The 19,890-nt window shown below is 35.0% G+C and overlaps 1 protein-coding gene across 2 annotated transcripts in view; it reads left to right on the top strand.

Annotated features, from left to right (window-relative positions):
* Window positions 1-19,115, top strand: part of PRMT3 (protein arginine methyltransferase 3) — a 137,054-nt gene extending 117,939 nt beyond the window's left edge. Inside the window, exons 14-16 of one of the 2 annotated variants that reach the window (XM_028117704.2) lie at window positions 2,214-2,264; window positions 2,452-2,539; window positions 16,836-19,115. In XM_028117704.2, the coding sequence (XP_027973505.1) occupies window positions 2,214-2,264; window positions 2,452-2,539; window positions 16,836-16,945 (249 nt within the window). In that variant the 3' untranslated portion in view covers window positions 16,946-19,115. Of the gene's footprint in view, window positions 1-2,213; window positions 2,265-2,451; window positions 2,540-10,053; window positions 10,291-16,835 lie in introns of those variants that run through there. The other variant, XM_028117705.2, reaches the window with a different exon arrangement.
* Window positions 19,116-19,890: the final 775 nt, after the last annotated feature.

Raw genomic sequence — 19,890 nt, 5'->3', positions numbered from 1 at the left:
TCCCATAATTGGCATGTGAGCAGTAGCTCTTCTCTTGAAAGTTAAAGACATTTTCCTGGTTCTTTGTATGTTGAATAATTTTTTATTGTGTTCTGGATGTTATGCATGTTATGTTGCGTGTCCTTTCAGCCCTATTATAATCATCTGGGGAATGTTGTTGATGTTTGTGTGAGCGGGCAGTCGACCAGTTAAAGCCAAAACATTAAGTTCTGTCAACCGTGTCTGGGCAGGGGGTGGTTCGCATCTCAGTCTCGTTCTCTAAACATTTGCTATAGTGTTTTGGGCTTTCATGCACAAACGCTGTTTAGTGATTAGTCTGACTTGTAGAGGTTTTTCAAATCTGCTTTGTTCTTGAGATCTTTATTTGTTGGTTTTAGGTTTTTGAGGCTTGTGCCAGTGATTCAGATTTTAGTTCCATTCTCTCAGCCTTTGTTATGTTGATTTGGATCTAACCTGTAGTTCAGAGGTCAGGCTGAGACTTGTGCAGGTTCATACAAAGAAGTAGGGTTCCTCTCCTCCCCCATATGTATCACACATACTCCATTTTTTTCAGTTGAAAATTATTAGTTCTATCTAAGGTTAGTTACTCGCTGATTTCATAAAGTGTCCTGACGACATAATAAGACTAGCTGAATTTAGGAAACTGAAGACTGAAAATTTTAACTAAAATTTATTGAGAACCTGCTATCTGACAGACCTGTGCTAGGTAAGGGGCACAACAATATGAATTACACATAGGCTTTGCTCTTAGAAAACACTGCAGTCTGGTAGCACGACTAACTATAAGATAGTATGGTAAGTATTGTAATAGAATTGTATATAATCACATTCTTTTAGCAAACATTTATTGTGTACTATGGGCCAGGCACTGCTCTGGACACTGGTGAACAAGACTGGCATACAGGAATAAATTTAAGAAAACAGTTGAATTAGTCTGTGGAGGGATACCAGGAAACCAGCTGAAAGAAGTCATGTTTTAGAAATGTTCTAATTAACTAGATGGTTTTCTATAATAATCTGTATCTGAGTACTGCATTGCTTTATATTTGTCTATTTGACAGTATTATAAATAGTACTTTGAATCTCTCTTGGTATCTAAAATATAATGAACCTCAGTGTTAAATATTGAACTTGTTTTGGGCCCAATCCGTATTAACCTCACAGATCAATAAAACTTCACATTCTCAACAAAAAGCAGCAGAGTACACAAATCAGCTTTATAGTGATTTTTCAATCATCGGTGTCCTATTTTTAACACTTTATAAGCTTTTTTTATTGCCACTTTTAAAATAGATTAAGCTAATTCCATTAGTGAAAGAAAAAGGGATGGTATCATTTAAATTTTAAACAAAAAGAAATGAAAATTACATATCCTCATCTGAATATTCGTCTTTTAGAGACCTTTTTGTACTATCACAGTAATCCTTAGAGTGACCTCAGAGGTTCTCCTTTGGGTATTTGCTTAAACATAAGTTTTATTTGAGTACTACTATATATTTTTTGTTTATCTTCAGGAAAAAAAAATGTGACATTTAAAAATTCTGTTGACCTCATCACAAAAGTATTCATAGTACTCTGCTTTAAAATTAGATGCACAAGATCAGAAGAAATTAAATGAGATCTTTGTATAAAAGAGTATGTTTAAGTTAAATTTATTGCTTTGTCACAAACCACCCTAAAACTGAGTGCCTTGAAGTCACAATCATTTAGATTTATTTGTGTATGATTCTGCAGTCTGGACTGGACTTATCCTCTAGTTCTTCTGCTGGTTTCTCCCCAGGTCTCTCAGGCTGCTGCAGTTGTCTGGTTTGACTGGAGCAAAGAGCTCCAAGATGGCTCAGCTTGCACAGCGGCCTCTCTTTGGGAGAGCATGGGTTAGCTAGGGGCTGGCTGAGGCCTCTTCCTTAATGTGGTCTCTCACTCTTCAGTAGTCTACCACAGTCATTTCTCTAATAAAACACATATTGATTATTTGATTAGCCTTGTTGCTCTTATTATTATATTGTTTCTGTGGGGGAAAGCCAAATTATATTACTTTATTTTTACATGTAACATCTTTTCCAGGAAAAAATAGTGGCCTGTCATAAATTTAAGAGGTATCTAGTCTTTGAAATGGTTTCTTGTTGCCATGTCTTGAAATACTGAATAATTAATTGTTATGTCATGTAATTAGTTTAATAATTATTTATATTCCCTTTTTTTTCTTTTAACAGGCAATTGCTGGCTACTTTGATATATATTTTGAGAAGGATTGTCACAGCAGGGTAAGTATCATGAGTTTTCTCATAAGAATTAATTATGTGAAATACATTGTATTTTTTTGTGTGTGTGCCCCAAGGTGTTTGATCATGAGCATTTTGCTGTTGTAAGCAATTGGAGCTTGTATTTGATGTAGTAGATTAATGTAGCATGATATTAAAAACCAGATACTTTTGAACTCTACGAATGCAGGTCGTGTTCTCCACGGGCCCCCAGAGTGCCAGAACACACTGGAAACAAACAATATTTCTATTGGAAAAGCCATTTTCAGTTAAAGCAGGTAAGAAAGAGGGCGCTTGGGTGGCTCAGTCGCTTAAGCGTCTGCCTTTGGCTCAGGTCATGATCCCGGGGTCCTGGGATTGAGTCCCCGCATCAGGCTTCTTGCCCTGCGGGGAGCCTGCTTCTCCCTCTCCTCCCCACTTGTGCTCTCTCTCACTATCTCTGTGTCTCTCTCTCAAATAAATAAAATCTAAAAAAAAATTTTTTTAATTAAAAAAAAGCAGATAAAGAAAAGGGGGAGAAATGACTTACTCATTTTGAAGTAAACAATATTCCTTCATTCTACAATGACTTTTTGTGTGTCCACTGTATTTGAAGCAATATAACATGCTAAGTAAGGTAAGATGTTCTTAGAGCTGCATAAGTTTTAGATGGCATATCATTTCATTAAAGTAGTGATTTAAAGAAAACTCTAGATTAGATTTATAATTCCTGCCAGTTAAAATGTGCTTTAGTATGTAGCTTTTGAGTACCACAAAAAAATTCTGAAAACTTTTCTTTAAGCAGTAACTAATATATACTAAGTTGCAAACATAACTAAAAATACTTTCACCTCCAAAGTGACTGAAGAGAAATATCACCCATAGAAGTGAAGTGTAAATTAAAGAGAATGCCATTCAGTAGTTATGGTGTTCAGTATATATGTCTAGGGGCCTCTCCACTATCTCCACCTGCTCAAATCTTACACGGTGCTCAAGGACCGGCCCAATTCCACATTCCTCTGTCTTACACCGCATTGATTGCTCACTCTGATGAGAACCTACAGTTCTTATGTACCTACACCCTTAGCTCCAAAAGTTAGAATTTGACTATAGAACCTTTTTTTATTTAAATTGTTTATTACATATAAGTTGTTCTCCCCCACCTTCACTGAAAGCTTTCTGACTATATGAAACCTGAATGTACAACAAATTTCAATGAAAAGATACTCAACATCACTAGTAACCAGGGAGAGAGGCCAATTAAAACTATGTAAGAAACTGTTTCTTATCCATCACTACAGGAAAAAAACATAAAATTTAACAAGGCTAAGTGCCTGTAATCGTGTAGCCAGATGGAACTTTTATATTTTATACTCTTCTGCTGATAGTCTTTATTGGTACAACTTGAGAGGACAGTTTGCTACCATCAAGTTAAGTATAGATGTATAAATATCCATCACTATAACCACAGTTTTTTTCTAGGCATATATTCTGAACAATCTCCCCTTCAGCCTGTCTACAACAATCTTAACAAAAGTATGGTTTGTAGAAGTGAAATATTGGAGGCAACCTGAATGTCCATTAAAAAAGATATATGGTAGTTGCATACATTAAAATCTCTGTAACAGATAAATCATATATTTGTGAATATCAGATCAGCAACATTAAGCAAAAAATGTTGCAGAATAATTCCTACAATACACTGTTTATATGGAGTTTAAAGACATTGAAACAGTTACACCTACACATGTAGTAAAATAAGAAGCGATACTTAAAGATGATAACTGCGGAATTCAGTACAGTGGCTACCCCTGAGGAGAGAGAGAAATAGGAGCAGGGAATGTAAAGAGGGTTCAGTGCCATAGATCTGAATTACTCCTTTTAGATTGAGGGAACTGTGGGAGAATGTTAAGATTTGACAAAACTGAGTGGTGGGTCCGGGTGGTCATTATATTGTTCTATATATGTTTAAAATATTCCATAAAATTCAATTATAGTTTGATTTCACTGTTGATGCATAAATTGAATTTAGTAGATGCAGATAAACACTATTAGAGTAAAGCAGCACCTTGTTGTCATGTTTTCACTTTAAGATTGCAATGCTATGGAAATAAAACCTTGATGGTGTCATTTTCTCTTTCTCCAAAAAGCTTGAGCAATAGCAAAACTGAAGTGTGGGGAACACAAATGAAATTTTATTACATTTTCATTTGTTTTTGTTTGGTTAGTTGGTTGGGTTTTGTATAGCTTTGGTATTTGGATTGATATTTGAAAACTTGAAAATGTTGCTTTCTTCTTCATGGTAACCATTTTATTATCTTAATGCTAAATTTTAAGGGTAGTGCTAATTCATTCATGTTTTAATCTTGAGGGAGACTTAAGATAGCATTTGAATTTTCTCCTACCTAATTACAACAAAATATTATTTTATGTCTAGTGAAATTTTGAAATCCTAACTATTCATTACCCAGTAATCCTTAGAGTAACTGATTCAGCTTTTTTAGAATACTATGAAGGAGGTGTGTGATTTTAATATTGCCTTCTTGTCTACATTCTGTATTTCTTACACTGCCATTATATATGTGCTTGTATTTAAATGCAAGACCAGTACACCACAAAATTTTGGAATCTCCTAAAATATAACTGGGAAAGACTTGAAAGGGAAATTTCAAAGTAAGGAAAATGGGGTCATTCTCAGCTAGAAGGGATTATATAAGGAAATACAACACTTTTTTTTTAACCCTGCTAAATTCTGATGCTAGTACTAATGAATAGAAGCCAGAAGTTGCAAGGCAGAGTACTGAAGAAGACATGCTAATCAGAAAATGCCTCCAGAAATCTACACACAATGTCCCCTTGAGTTTTAGAGGAGAACTAAGATGTATGCATGTAGGATGAAATGCCTGAGGTCAAGCAAAGCATCCGGGGCAGCTGTGAACAAATAGTTCTGAGTTTACATGGGGCTGTGGGGTATGAGTTTCAACCAGCTAGAGTGGGAACTCCTTTTGGACTCTATTCAGTCCAGAAAGACCATAGCTTCATAGTGGGAATAAACTGTCCCTAAAGTAAAGGCTAACCTGTATGCTCCTTAACAAAGCTTAAAAACAAGCCTTAAAAAAAAAAAAAACAAAAAAAACAAACGAACCCAAGTAACTTTATTGGCAACAAAGGAAAACAAAAAACATTGAACAACATAAAATTCATCATGGCCAAAACTTCCAATAAAACATTGAATGCAGGAAAATATCAGTTGATAGAAACAGACCCAGAAATGAAATTAGCACACAAGCATGTTGAAACATATTCTAAATACTTTTATATGAGAATATATTTAAAATCCAAATAGAACTTCTAGAGATGGAAATTATAATATCTGAAGTGAAAATGTCATTCAGTGCAATCAACGGAAAAAACAGGTCAGTGTTCTTGAAGATGCAGCATAAAATGTATCCAAAATGAAGCACAGAGAGGGAAAAAAAGATTTTTTAAAGAAACATATCCACAGTATCCTGTGGGAAAATATGAAGCACTCTAATTTAAATGTGATAAAAGAAGTCCCTGAAAGAAGCAGGGGCAGAAAATATATTTGAAGATACAATAATGGCCAAATTTTTTTCATTTGATAAAAGCTATAGCCCACAGATTGAAGACACTCAGTGAACCCTAGGTAAGATCGATACACTGAAAACAGCACCGAGGCATACTGCAAACCAGCTGCCCATAAATAGTGCTAGTAATAGAGTCTTCCCGTGACCCAGAGATAAACTAAACAGAGGAACAAAGGAAGAATAATTTCAGAATCTTCTTCAGAAATTGTGTAAGCCAGATGATAAATGACATTTTCAAAGTGCTAAAAGAAACTGTCAACCTAGATTCTATATTTAGAATATATTTCAAAAATGAAGGCTAAATAAAACTTGCCCAGAAGAAAAACACTGCGAGAATTCATCTCCAGCAGACCATCAGTACAAGATAAAGTAAGTTCCTCCAGTGAAAGGAAAAGATCACCAAATGGAAACTTGAATCTAAACAAAGGAATGGGAAATGTCAGAAGTAGTAAATGTGTGAGTTCCTAAAAAAGACTTTATTTTCTCACTTTTTAATTTTGTAAAAGATAATTGACTAAAGTAAAAATAATGTATTACGGGTTTCAAAACATAGCGACATAAAATGTATGGCAGTAATCAAAAAAATTGAGAAAATGGAAATATATTAAGTTCTTACACTGTACATAAAGCAATTTAATGGTAAATTATGGTAAATACGTATATTGTAAACGCTAGAGGAACAGGTAAAAAAAAGTTTAAATCAAGCCACAAAATAAAGCTGATAAGCTAGTAGTGAAGATAAAATGGAATCTCAAGCAAAAGATTTAGTTCAAAAGAAGATGCAAACATAAAGAAATAGAAAACAAATGGTATGGGGCACCTGGGTGGCTCAGTCGGTTAAGCGTCTGCCTTCAGCTCAGGTCATGATCCCAGGGTCCTGGAATCAAGCCCAGCATCGGGCTCCCTGCTTGGTGGGGACTCTGCTTCTCTCTCTCCCTCTGCCACTCCCCCTGCTTGTGCTCTCTCTCCCTCCCTATCTCTCTCTTCCTCTCTGTCAAATAATAAAATTAAAAAAAAAAAAATGGTGTGATGGTAGACTTAAATTCAAAATGAATGGTCTGTATATCCACATAATGGAATATTATTGAGTGCTAAAACGAAATAAACTATGATGCTATAAAATGACATGGAGGAATCTTAAATTCATATTCCTGAGTGAAAGGAGCTTATTTGAAAAGGCTACACACTGTGTGATTCCAGCTATATGGCATTCTGGAAAAAGCAAAACTGCAGAATGAAAAAGTAGTGGTTGCCAAGGGCAGGGGATAGAAATAAGCAGAGCACAGAGGATTTTTAGGGCAGTGAAAATAAGCTCTCTCACCGAATGCAGCTTGAATAAACCAGAATGCAGGGAATAGCTATTTGAGATCTCTGAAAAGTAAATTGGAGAAGACCAGAATTCAAATACCCTGAACTGGTGATAAATTTATGATTTGTTTGCCTCCAGTATCCCCCAGTCTGGTCTCCAGACAGCCTGAAACCCAGAATTAAGGCATCAGCGCAGACTAGCTCCTCTAATTCTAACTTGAGGAATGGGGAAAGGATCTCCTAATGCTTAGAGAGAGAAATCCACATTTTTCTCTATTCTCTTATACCCTCGCCCCCAGATAACCCCACAGTGGCAGCAGTGGGGACCCACAAACACCTTAAACTCTGAGGGATGGTAAGTAAATGAGTGGGTGTGGCTGTGTTCCAGTTAAACTTTATTTACAAAAACAGGCAGCCAGCCTCAAAGCCTTTCATAAAACAAATCTCCAGGCACAAATTGCTTCATTGCAAATACTTCCAACCACTTCAAAAAGTAACACCAATTCTATACAGTCTCTTCCAGAAAATAGAAGAGAGCTAATTTTATAAGGGCCTTAATACAAAAAAACAGACGAAAATTAAACTACAGAACAACATCTTTCATGAATATAGATGCACAAATTGTCAACAAAATACTAGCAAACTGAGTCCAGCAATATTTTTTAAAAAGAACAATACACTATGACCAAGTGAGGTTTAGTCCAGGAATCCAAGACTGATTCAATAATATAAAATCTAAAAATATTGTAAAATCATTTAATACAGTCAACCATGCTAACAATCTAAAGAAGAAAAACCACGTGGTCACATCAGTGGATGCACAAAGGCATTTGACAAAATTCAATATCTATTCATGATAAATACTCATAGCATACTAGAAATAAAAGAGAACTTCCTGAACCTGATAATAGGCATCCACACAAAGTCCACAGTTAGCATCATACTGAATGGAGCAAAACTGAATGCTTTTCCTCTGGGACAAGGCAAGAATGTTCACATTCACCACTCCTATTCTCTTATATTGGAGGTCTTAGCAAGTGATAGGAATGAAAAAAGAAGTAAATGTCATTGGAAAGGAAGAAATAAAACTGTCATTGTTTATAGATAACATGATTGTGTCCACAGTGAATTCTAAGGGATCTTCAAAAAAAAACTACAGAACTAGTAAGAATTTAGAAAGGTAGAAATTGACAGGCTGGGTGCCTGGGTGGCTCAGTTGGTTAAGCAACTGCCTTCGGCTCAGGTCATGATCCTGGAGTCCCAGGATCGAGTCCTCCCCCCATCGGGCTCCCTGCTCAGCGGGGAGTCTGCTTCTCCCTCTGACCTTCCCTCCCTCTCATGCTCTCTCTCTACCATTCTCTCTCTCTCTCTCTCAATAAATAAATAAAAATCTTTAAAAAGAAAAAAAGAAATTGACAGGCTGATTCTAAAATTTGAATGCAAATGCAAAAGACCTGGAGTTACCAGGCAATTTTTCAAAGAATCATATTGGAATCCTTTTACTATGTGATTTCTAAACTTACTAAAAAGTTATATTAAACCAGACAGTAAGGTTTTATACTATATATAGACATAGAGATTAATATAACAAATAGAGAATCCAGAAATAGACCCACTTTTGTATAGTTAATTATATTTTTCCAAAGGATTGGTGTAATTCAATGGGAAAATGATAGTCTTTTCAAGAAATGGTGCTTAGAACAACTAAATGTTTGTACAGGAAAATAATCTCAATGCTTACCTTATACTGTATTCAAGAACCAACTCTAAATGCGTCAAAAACCTAAATATAAATGTATAAAACTGCAAAATTTCTAGAAGATAACGTAAGAGATAAGAGACCTGGGGTAGGCAAAAGTTTACGAGGGTGAGGTAATGGTAAAAGTCATTGAACTGCACGTGTAAAATATGCACGTTTTACTGTATATAAATAATGCCTTACTAAAGTTAATTAAAAAAAAAAAAACCTCACTGGACTATCAATATTTCCAGGATAAAATCCAAATTCCTTACCTTGGCCCTTTACAGTCTGACCATTTTTCATCATTTCCAATCCCACTGTGTTATATTCCACATCATAAGCCCATCATATGCTCCAGCTCATATGGACTTACACAAATTGCTCATTTTTTAGCTAACTTTCCTATCTTTTCTTACTCCTTACCTTTGTCTAAGATAGTCTACATAGAAAGCTGTTTTGACCTCTTTCACTTGATAAATTTCGATTTTTCTCTTTATTACCCAGCTTATTTCTATAAATCTTTCCTCACCTTAGAAAATTAATTGCTGTCTTCTTTGTTCTCCTAGATCAATTCATGCATACATCTATTATCACATCTCAGTATGCTGTAATAAAGGGTCTAATATATGATGAGTTGTCTTTCTCCTTTTTGATCTGATGTAGTATTTGCCATATTGTAAATATTTTGTTGAATATACAAGTAAGTATAGTAATATTCATTGTCATTGAAATCTCATTTCCTCTAATCACCTTGGGAGACATCATGCCAGAGGCGTTTACTGGCTGTTTTATTTGGTTGTCCCAGTTTGTCAACTGTGATGTTCTCAAAAATTTTATCATACTATTGAACTTCAATAGATTGGTATTCAGATTTATCTTGGCATGTTTGAAGAGTTCTCTGTAGTTGGGTTTAATTAAAACTAAAAGTAGTTTTGTACTCATTATGCTCTAAAATTATTAGATAAAATTAAATAAAGCTGAATGTCTAATCAGAATAATTTACTGTGTATATAAACCTTGTCTTAGTATTCAGAAAGTAATATAAGATTTTTTAAATAAAATATTATGCCTTTCATCATGCTGCCTAGATTGTGGGCCATGGGGGCAGGTGTGTGAATATCTTCAATAATGGTAAATCTCTTTTTCCACCCTTCAGGGTAGACTTGATATTTAGAAAGTAAGAAAAGATGTTGTGTGAATAAGGAATTTCTCAGACTAAGAATTGTACATTTGGGGGCGCCTGGGTGGCTCAGTCAGGTAAGCGGCTACCTTCGGCTTGGATCATGATCCCAACGTCCTGGGATTGAGCCCTGCGTCGGGCTCCTAGCTGGTCAGGGAGCCTGCTTCTCCCCCTCCCTCTGCCTGCCTGCCGCTCTCCCTGCTTGTGCTCTCTCTCTCACTATCTCTCTCTCTCTGTATCAAATAAATAAATGAAAATTAAATTAAATAAAAAGAAAAAGAATTGTACATTTGGCCAAAAACAAAATGGAACTATAAAATAATAAACCTAGTTTGTTTTGGTGTTTGGCTTTTTTATTATATTTTATTCACAACCTAGATCTAAAAATATTTCAGAAGAAATGCTGTCAACATTTGAGCACTTCCAGCATTCTGGGAGTAACAAACCACCCTCCCAGAATAAATACTTTAAGGTAGTGGCTTTAAAGTACTTAAAGAACACTTACTTTAAAGTTTAAATTCAGTGTGTTTGTCCCCTTTCCTTTAATGTACAATTTTTTATTGTACAAACTTATATGACAGTGTTTACTGTAAAAATCCAGATCTTTTTCATGTAATTTGGCTTTGAAAATATAACTAAAATCAAGCTATTTTTCTTTATATGTATCTAGTAAGCTTTTATATAACGGAAAATCCATTTCTCTTTTTTCTTTCATTCTTTAAGCTGTAATAGTAATAATAATGATTTTTAAATTTTCCCCCTTCTGGGGAAATGAAATTTTATTGCTCGGGAAGAAATTAATTTTAAAAAGCCACTAGAACAGAATTGAAATGAAATCAGTTTTGTTCTTTGAACTGCAGCACTGCTTTGTGATACTAATGGCCATCTGCCGATGATAAAAAACAGGGTGAAAACAGCTCAACTGCACAGACAGTGTCCTTTGCAGCTCTCACCACTGTATACACACTTAACAGCATCGGTCATTTTATATCTATTTGACACTGATTAATTACTACCATCCATTCCGTTATTACAGCCACTGCCTTGGCATTTTTGTCAGGCCTAAACAATTGACGGGAGTTCAGCAGTGTGAATTATGTATTTATTTCTGTGACCCTTCATGCTATTTAATTAACTTAGATAAGTGCTGTTTGCACCCTTACTTTGAAATTAAGATTATTACAGAAATAGTTACTTTGCTTGTATTTCAAGACATGAAAATTATACTAGCTTATAAGGTAATTACTGTTATGACTCTTTATTCAGTGTTTAATATTGATGCTTAAAATTTTTTCTTTCATGAAAATTTAACGAAAGTATCCATTACTAGTTCATCTTGACCTGTGCTATATTTCTAAGCTGAGGGCTACATAGAACTCTTAAAAGTATCCTTTAAACTTGAAATGAAGAATTTGATGACCTGCTTCATAAGCTCTATAGAACATTTCCATTTTGAGCTTTATCCTAAGGATTGAATAGAACATTTACAAACAAGCCAACTTTCATTTTTTTAACACCTCCAAGGCACTTAAACAGCAGCAACCATTAGAGGACATGCACTAAAAAGAAACATTTGCAACAATACCTCATATACCTCAACAAAATCACTAACTTGAATGCACAAAGGATTTTTTTTTTTTTTTAGGTGGTGGTTAAACATTTGAAATAATACCCATCACCACCGATAATCACTGAAATGCAATCAAAGCAGTCAGATTCTGGTGGTTGTTTAAATAACAAAAATATTTTTATTCTCTTTTACTCATTTTTTTTGTTTGGTTTCTAATAACACCCAGTGTTGATGAAGATGGCAGGAATGTAAAACTGGAATATACTTTATGCCTTTTTTGAAAGTATTCCACTTCTGATCATTCATCCTAAGGAATCAAATCAAAATTCGCTTTTTAAAAAATATTTGCTCTTCTCAGAAGTGAAAGTATAGTGTTTTAAGTTGCCTTTTTTTAAAAAAATTATTTATTTATTTTGGGGGGAGTGCAGAGGGAGGGAATCCCTAAGCAGACTCCCTGCTGAGTGAGTGTGCAGCCCGACAGGGGGCTTGATCCCACTACTCATAAGATCACAATAGGAGCTGAAACCAAGAGTCAGATGCCCAACGGACTGAGCCACCCAGGCGCCCCAAGTTACTTTTCTTTCTTTAGAGTATTTTGCTTTGGAGTTTTGTTTTCATTTTTGTATAATCAAGTCTTTAACCTTTTCCATTTGGTTTCTGACTTTGGTTTCATACTGAAAAAGATTGTATTACTATATTTACACATTTCTGTTGAATTCTTTCCTCAGTGACTTAAAATGCCCCACTTACATGTACTAAATCGCCATAACGGATCTTTTGGTTTCTCTACTATATTCCATTTATCTCTGAGTCAGTTTATTCCTAAGTTGCCACATTTGTTAAAGTTTTTTTCCATAATTTACATACAATAAAATTCACATATCTTCATTGTATACTTTGATGAGTTTTGACAAATGTATGCACCATCCTAATCAAGATAAAAGATTTACATCACTCTAAAAAAGTTTCCTCCTTGGGGACGCCTGAGTGGCTCAGTTAAGCGTCTGCCTTTGGCTCAGGTCATGATCTCAGGGTCCTGGGATCAGGCCCCACATCACATTGGGCTCCCTGCTCAGCGGGGATCCTGCTCCTCCCTCGCCCTCTGCCCCTCCCCCACTTGTGCGCGCTCTGTCAAATAAATAAATAAAAACTTTAAAAAATAAATAAAAATTTAAAAAAATAAAATAAAAAGTTTCTTTGATCCCCTATGTGATTAGTCGTTCCCAGCTCCAATCCCCAGACCAAGACAACCCCTGATCTGCTTTCTGTCACTATATATTAGTATTACTTATACTAAACTATTAGTATTCTTTTAAAATGTTACACTTCTTTGCTTAACATATTTTGAGGTTCATCTGTGTATCAGTAGTTTGTTCCTTTTTATTCTTAAATAGTATTCCTTTATATGACCATACCACAGTTTACTTACCACATTCACCTGCTGCTAGACTGTTGTTTCTAGTTAGGGGCCGTTATGGATGGAGTTGCTACAAATATTCATGTAAAAACATGTCTTTGTGTGGACATACATTCTCATTTCTCTTGGGTGGATACCTAGGAAAGGACTTACTAGGTCTTATGGTAAGTGTATGTTTAACTTTATAGGAAACTAGCAAATTTTTTCAAAATCACTGCCCTTTTCAATGTTCCTACCACCATAGTGGGGTCAGCTGCTCCACATCCTTGTTAACACTTATAAAAAAGGTCAGCCATTTTAATTTGTCATTCTTTTGTCTGTAAGCTGTCTTTCTAATTAGCGTTTGCCTGATGACTAATGATGTCGAGCATATTTTCATGTGTTTACTGGTCATTTGTATAATTTGTGTGTGGGAGGTGTCTCTTAAAAATACTTTGCTGAATTCTTAATTGGGGTGTTTGTCAACTTACCGAATTAAAAGAATCCTTATATACATGGGTACAAGTTCTTTGTCAGATATGTGTTGCTAATATTTTTATCCCAAATCCCAGCATTTCTTTTCATTTTCTCAATATCTTTTGAAGTTTGTATTTTTGTGTCCTAATTAAGAAATCTTTGCTACCCTAACATCATAGAGTTTTTCATACATGTTTCTTCTAAAAATGTTGTAGTTTTGCCTTGTACATTTAGGTCTATAATGTATTTCGTGTTAATTTTAAGAGTAATAGTTTATTTTTTCCCAAACGTACATTAGGCTGTTTCTTCATCATTTCTTGAAAAGTCTGTCCTTTTCCAATTTAATTACTTGGCTCCTTAGTCAAAAATTAATTGACCATATATGGATATGTCTATTTCTGAGCTGTTTTGTTCCATTGATCTGTGTATCTGTCCTTACGCCAGTTAGACACTGTCTTCATAAGATGATAGAAGTCCTCAGGCTTTGTTCATTTTCAAAATTGTTTTCATTATTCTAGATCCTTTAAATTTCCATATAAATTTTAAAATCAAATTGTCAATTTCTTACCCAAAAAAGCCTGTTAGGATTTTGATTGGAACTGTTTTGAATCTATAGATTACCTTGCAGAGATCTGACATCTTAACTGTATTGTTTGTATCCTTCATCCACAAGCAGAACATATGTCCCCATTTACAGTTGACCCTTGAATAATGTGGTCAACCTCCTGTACAGTCGAAAATCTGCATGAAACTTCTGACTCCCCAAAGTCTTAACTACTGATAGCTTCCTGTTGACCAAAAACCTTTCCAATGACATAAACAGTCGATTAATACTTATTTTGTGTTTGTATTATATACTATATTCTTAAAGTAAGCTAGAAAAAATGTTAAGAAAATCTTAAGGAGGGGCGCCTGGGTGGCTCACTCAGTTAAGCGGCTGCCTTCAGCTCAGGGGGCGCCTTGCTTAGTGCCGGGGACCTGCTTCTCCCTCTTACTTTGCCAATCCCCCTGCTTCTGCCCTCTCTCTCTCTCTGTCAAATAAATAAATAAAATCTTAAAATAAAAAATCATAAGAGAAAATGCATTTATAGTACTTTACTATATTCATCAAAAAAAAAAAAATACACAATTAAGTGGACCCATGCAGTTCAAATCTGTGTTGTTCAGGGGTCAACTGTACTTTTATGATCTTAGCACTATTTCATAGTTTTATGTGACTAAACATTGTACATACATTGTTACATTTATCTCACATATGCTTTTTTTTTGATGCTGTTGTAAATGCTCATGGGCTTTTATTTCAATTTCAAATTCTAATTCTACATTGCTAACATGTAGAAATGCAATTTTCTACCCTAAGATTGCTAAACCATCTTACAGTTCTAGTAGCTCTTTTTGCATACTAGGATTTTCTCTCTCTAAGACCATGTGGTCTGCAAATAAAGACTGTTTTGCTTCTTTCCCCCCCCCCCAAACTATCCTTTTTTATTCCTTCCCCCACACCTTCATGCCCTGACTAGTACATCCAATACAATACTAATTAGAGGTGGTCAGAATGCCCGTCCTTAACCTCAGTTCCAATCTGAGGAAGAACACATTCAGTCTTTCACCATTGAGAATGTTATCTGGAGTGGGGTGCCTGTGTGGCTCAGTTAAGTGGCCCACTCTTGATTTTGATCTCAGGGTCCTGGAGCCGAGCTCATCACTCAGTGTGGAGTCCGCTGGAGATTCTCTGTCCCTCCCCCTGCGCTCATGCACTCTCTCTCTCTAAAATAAATAATTAAAAAAAAAAAAAACATCAGGCACCTGGGTGGCTCAGTCCGTTAAGCGTCTGCCTTCAGCTCAGGTCATGATCCCAGGGTCCTGGGATCAAGCCCCACATCAGGCTCCCCGCTCAGTGGGGAGCCTGCTTCTCCCTCTCCCTCTGCTGCTACCCATGCTTGTGCTCTCTCTCTCTCTGTCAAATAAATAGGTAAAATCTTAAAATAAATAAAATGTTATCTGGAGTTTCTCATAGATTCCTTTTATCAGCTTGAAGAAGAGTCCTTCTATTGCTAGCTTGCTGAAAGTTGTTATAAATTAATTTTGTCACATTTTTTCCTGTATTTTATGAGACAGTAATATTTTTCTAAAGGATTTTTGAATCTTTTTTTATGAGGGATATCTAATAGTGTGTTAAGTCTTCCATACTCTTTCTGGTTTTCTATCTAGTTGTTATTGCAATTATTGACAGAGGAGAGGTGAAATTTCCAATGATAATTGTGGATTATATGTGTCTTCCTGTGGTTCTGTCAGATTTGCATCATGTGTTTTGAAGCTCTGTAGTCATACAATCATACATAAAAGTCATTATGTCTCTTTATAAATTGAATGATCATTTTGAAATATGTCTATCTCTGGTTATGTATTTTTTCCTGAAGTCATCTTTGTCTGAAATTAATACTGCCATTTCAGACTCTCTATGATTAATATAGAATTACATTTTACTTTGACCCTTTATATTCAAAGTATATTAAACACATTACAGTTAATGTTATTATCTGTGATACTAGATTTAATTCTGTCATTTGCTATTTGTTTTTTCTCTATCCCCTCTATCATTTATTCCTTTTTTCCTTCTTACCTTTTTTTTTTTGATTGAATATTCTTTCATTATTTCGTTTTATCTCCACCGTTAGCTAAATAACTACATGTGTTGGGTTTGTTTTTATAATTGTTGCACTCGAGTTCCAGCATGCCTCTTTAGCTTACCAGACTACCATCAAACATTAGTAGTACACCATTTCATTTATAGTTTAAGACTCAGTAATTTTCTTCCATTTACCCCCTCCAATCCTTTGAGCTATTGTAAAAATTTCACTTCCCCAAATATAGATTATCTCCCAATACATTGTTGTTATTTATGCTTTAAATACTCAGTTTTGTTTTAAATTAATTTTAAAATTTTTCATTTTTTAGATCTACTTTGTTCAAAAATTAAACATAAAATTGCCCTAAAATTTAAATCGATTAATTTTTTCCAAAATGAGTGAAACATCTCACAACAATAAAAGAGAAGTACTAGGTATACATTATTACTTTTCTGCTACACTGTATTCCTTGAATTCTGTTTTTTTTTATTTATTAACATAATAATGTATTATATTTGTTTCAGGGTACAGGTCTGTGATTCACAGCGCTCACCATAGTATCTACCCTCCCCAGTGTCCATCACCCAGCCACCCCATCCCTCCCACTCCCCTCCACTCCAGCAACCCTCAGTTTGTTTCTGTATTCCTTGAATTCTTAAACACATCTTTTACCTTTCTTCTATAGGTGAAGCCTTGAAAGGAAAGATCACAGTCCACAAGAATAAGAAAGATCCACGTTCTCTCATTGTGACCCTCACATTGAATAATTCAACTCAAACTTATGGTCTCCAGTGAAAAGACTACAAAAAGCACAACTAACTTGCGGTTTTTAGTATGGGGGTGGGTTATGGGTAGGGAGTGGAGAGAGGGGGTTTTATGTGAGCATGTGGATGGATGATGGATCCTTTCCTAATGAGTCTCCTCAATACTAGAGACACATGGTAGGAATCTGATATAATTCAGCTAAGGAAAGGAACAACAGATCCTAGTGGACCACCTACATAATCACAGTCTTGGAAGTCCAGTCAGCAAGATTTTACTAAATGTAACCATTATATTGAGTTTAGCTATACTGAAAATCATTTAAATAGGCCTAAATTTGAAACAGAGATAGTCTTTTGTTGTTTTTAATGTTTCTTGCTATAAATTTTAAACACTAGTAACTGATTAGTTATTTAGATAATGTTTTATTAAGCTAGTAACTGTACACAAGCTATTATACATTTTATTGCAGATTTCTACTCTGAGGAGGAGTTTTTAATTGTATTATTTGCTAGAATATCAGAATATAATTAAAGAACAAGTGGGAGCGACTAAAATACGGAAAAGAATGTCACACAGATCATATTTGAAAGACAGCTTAGTTGATTATCCTCTAGTTCTGAACTTCTTGTTTTGTAGCTTCTTTTCTCTTTGCAAATATTCTTTCACCATACAATTTTCTAGTACTGCCCAGGAAATCTTAACATCAATATATGTATCCTAGGTTTCATACAAGTTTTTAAAAGTTGGGCAAAATAAGTACTTATTTACAAATATGTTACCTTTTTCAAACTAGATTTATGTGCAGAGTTAAACATGTAACTGTTAGTATACCTACAGTTGTGTTATTTACAGTTATTGACTCAATTTGAAATGCAGAATAGAAAACATTCAATAAAATATGTACAACTATTAGCATTATAAAATGGTATTTTAACATACTAAAGCCTTTTATAAAATCAGAAGCATTTAAAACAAGTCTTAACAAAGGAATCATCGTTAAGAAAACAAATTTAAGGACAGCTAGGTCATATACTTTTTTTCAGTTAACAGCTGGTTCTTTTTCAAACTAAGACATATACAAGGCAGCATAGCGTAGTGTTGAGCAGTGTGAGCTCTGGAGTCACTGCCTAGGTGCAGGCTCTGGTGACAGCTCTTACTTGCTGTTGGATCTCAGTCATGTTCCTTAACCTCTCTCTCCCTTTGTGAATGTGCCAGTTCATGAGTTAATACATTTCAACTACTTCAATCAGTGGCTGGCACATAGAAGACACTCAGTAAATGCTAGGTGGTCTTATCATTAGGCAGTCAAGGATCCCTTTCATGGAATATGTGCTATCTACATTGGATTCGTTGGGGAATCGAATACTACCCTTAAGTACATGAATGGGTGGGAAAATTTTAACAGAAATTAATATTTAATATAGCAAAAACTATTTTGAAAATTGTCTCTTGGTCTTAGAAAACTGGACTACTAGCAATGGGAAAATTAACCCCTTCAAATGCTGTATTTCAGACCATCATCTTTTAAGTCTTGTTCTTATATAAGCATGATTTCTGTTTTCACTGGGGTTAAACCAGCCAACTTGTTTTTGATTTAGAACATTAATAGAAATATGTGGTGCTTATAATATAGCTCAAAGTACTTTAAATTTTGTCTGGAATGACTTCATGTACAAATTTGAGTGTGGAAGAGTGATGAAAATAAGGAACCCCTGTGAAAAGATTTAATGGGTTTTTAAAGTAACCAAAAACTGTCTAATTTTTTTGCTTTATTTTTCTTTCATGTAAGTGCATAACAAAATATTTTTTACTATTTAAAAAAGTATTTCTCAAAAATGATTTTTTTTTTAAAAACTCTTGTTAGATTTGCCTAGGATTTTCACCTAGTGGCTCTTTTGATTTTCTCCTGGTTATAAATAGGCCAACCATAGTTGGTAGATCTCTGTTCTTTTCAGTTTGCCTTCCCAGGCTGAAACATTCTAATGTGTGCCAAACATTTTAAGAGAACATGAGAATCCAGATGTTAGCTCTTTGATTGGAATTTCAGCCGTTAAACTGCTACAAAAAATTAAAATTTCATAGCCTATGACAATGATACACTGTCCTTTCATACTGTGACAGATGCACATTTATGGATAGCAAACTACTCTGTGCCAAGGATTTTATTTCATTTCCATTAAAATGCATTTTCCTTCCTGTTTTTCTTTGTGAAATTAACATTGTTATTTTGTAATGTGTAGGATGCATCCAACTAGTCATCTCTGTTTACTAGAACAGTATTTTCTGGAAGGAGTGTTTCAACAAAACAACTCTTGAAGGTGTACAGCATTGCCCAAAGTGGTCCAATAAGGAGCCCCAAGTGCTAGGAATACATTGTGAAATAAATGAGGGAGCTGTCATTTCACTTTGAAATGATCCCTGTTTGAGAGGGAGGACAAGTAATTCTGGTCCTACAGGGTTATTTGCTTCTTACCACTTAATCTAGATTAACCAATCTGGTCCACCTGTGTTTTCCATTATTCTACCTTTCTTTCTTTTTAAAGTGGAATATCTAAAATGTATTGTGTGAAGTTACTGACTTGAGATCAGCCCATACTAATCTGACCAGTCAACTATCAAGTGGAGGGAGTGTGCTAACAGTACTGCTAAAAACTCTGAATAGGAAAGATTAAAACAGGATCATCTATCACTTAACTCCTGCCTGTCATGCCAGAAGTGATCATTTAAGCTGCTTGGCTGTAGCATAGATCCAAAACATCTAGAGATTCAGATTTTTCTGTGAAGAATATCTCAAAAACATATTAAATATACAATACTGTCACGGAATTTGGATCTATGATGAAAGGCAAGGTCAGTGAGATAGCTGAGGTCAAGCATTGCCTACTGTGGGTTGGCAAACTATAGCCTGGGGCCAGATCTACCCCATTGCTCATATTGATAAGGCTTTATTGGAGCAGAGATAAGCTAATAGTGTA

Source organism: Eumetopias jubatus, unplaced genomic scaffold, assembly GCF_037043125.1.
Source record: "Eumetopias jubatus isolate StellerSeaLion01/CBP00866 unplaced genomic scaffold, mEumJub1_p1.0 scaffold_13, whole genome shotgun sequence".
NCBI lineage: Eukaryota > Metazoa > Chordata > Mammalia > Carnivora > Otariidae > Eumetopias > Eumetopias jubatus.
Note: the sequence above shows the minus strand (reverse complement) of the source record. Positions and strands in the feature narration are given on the sequence as shown.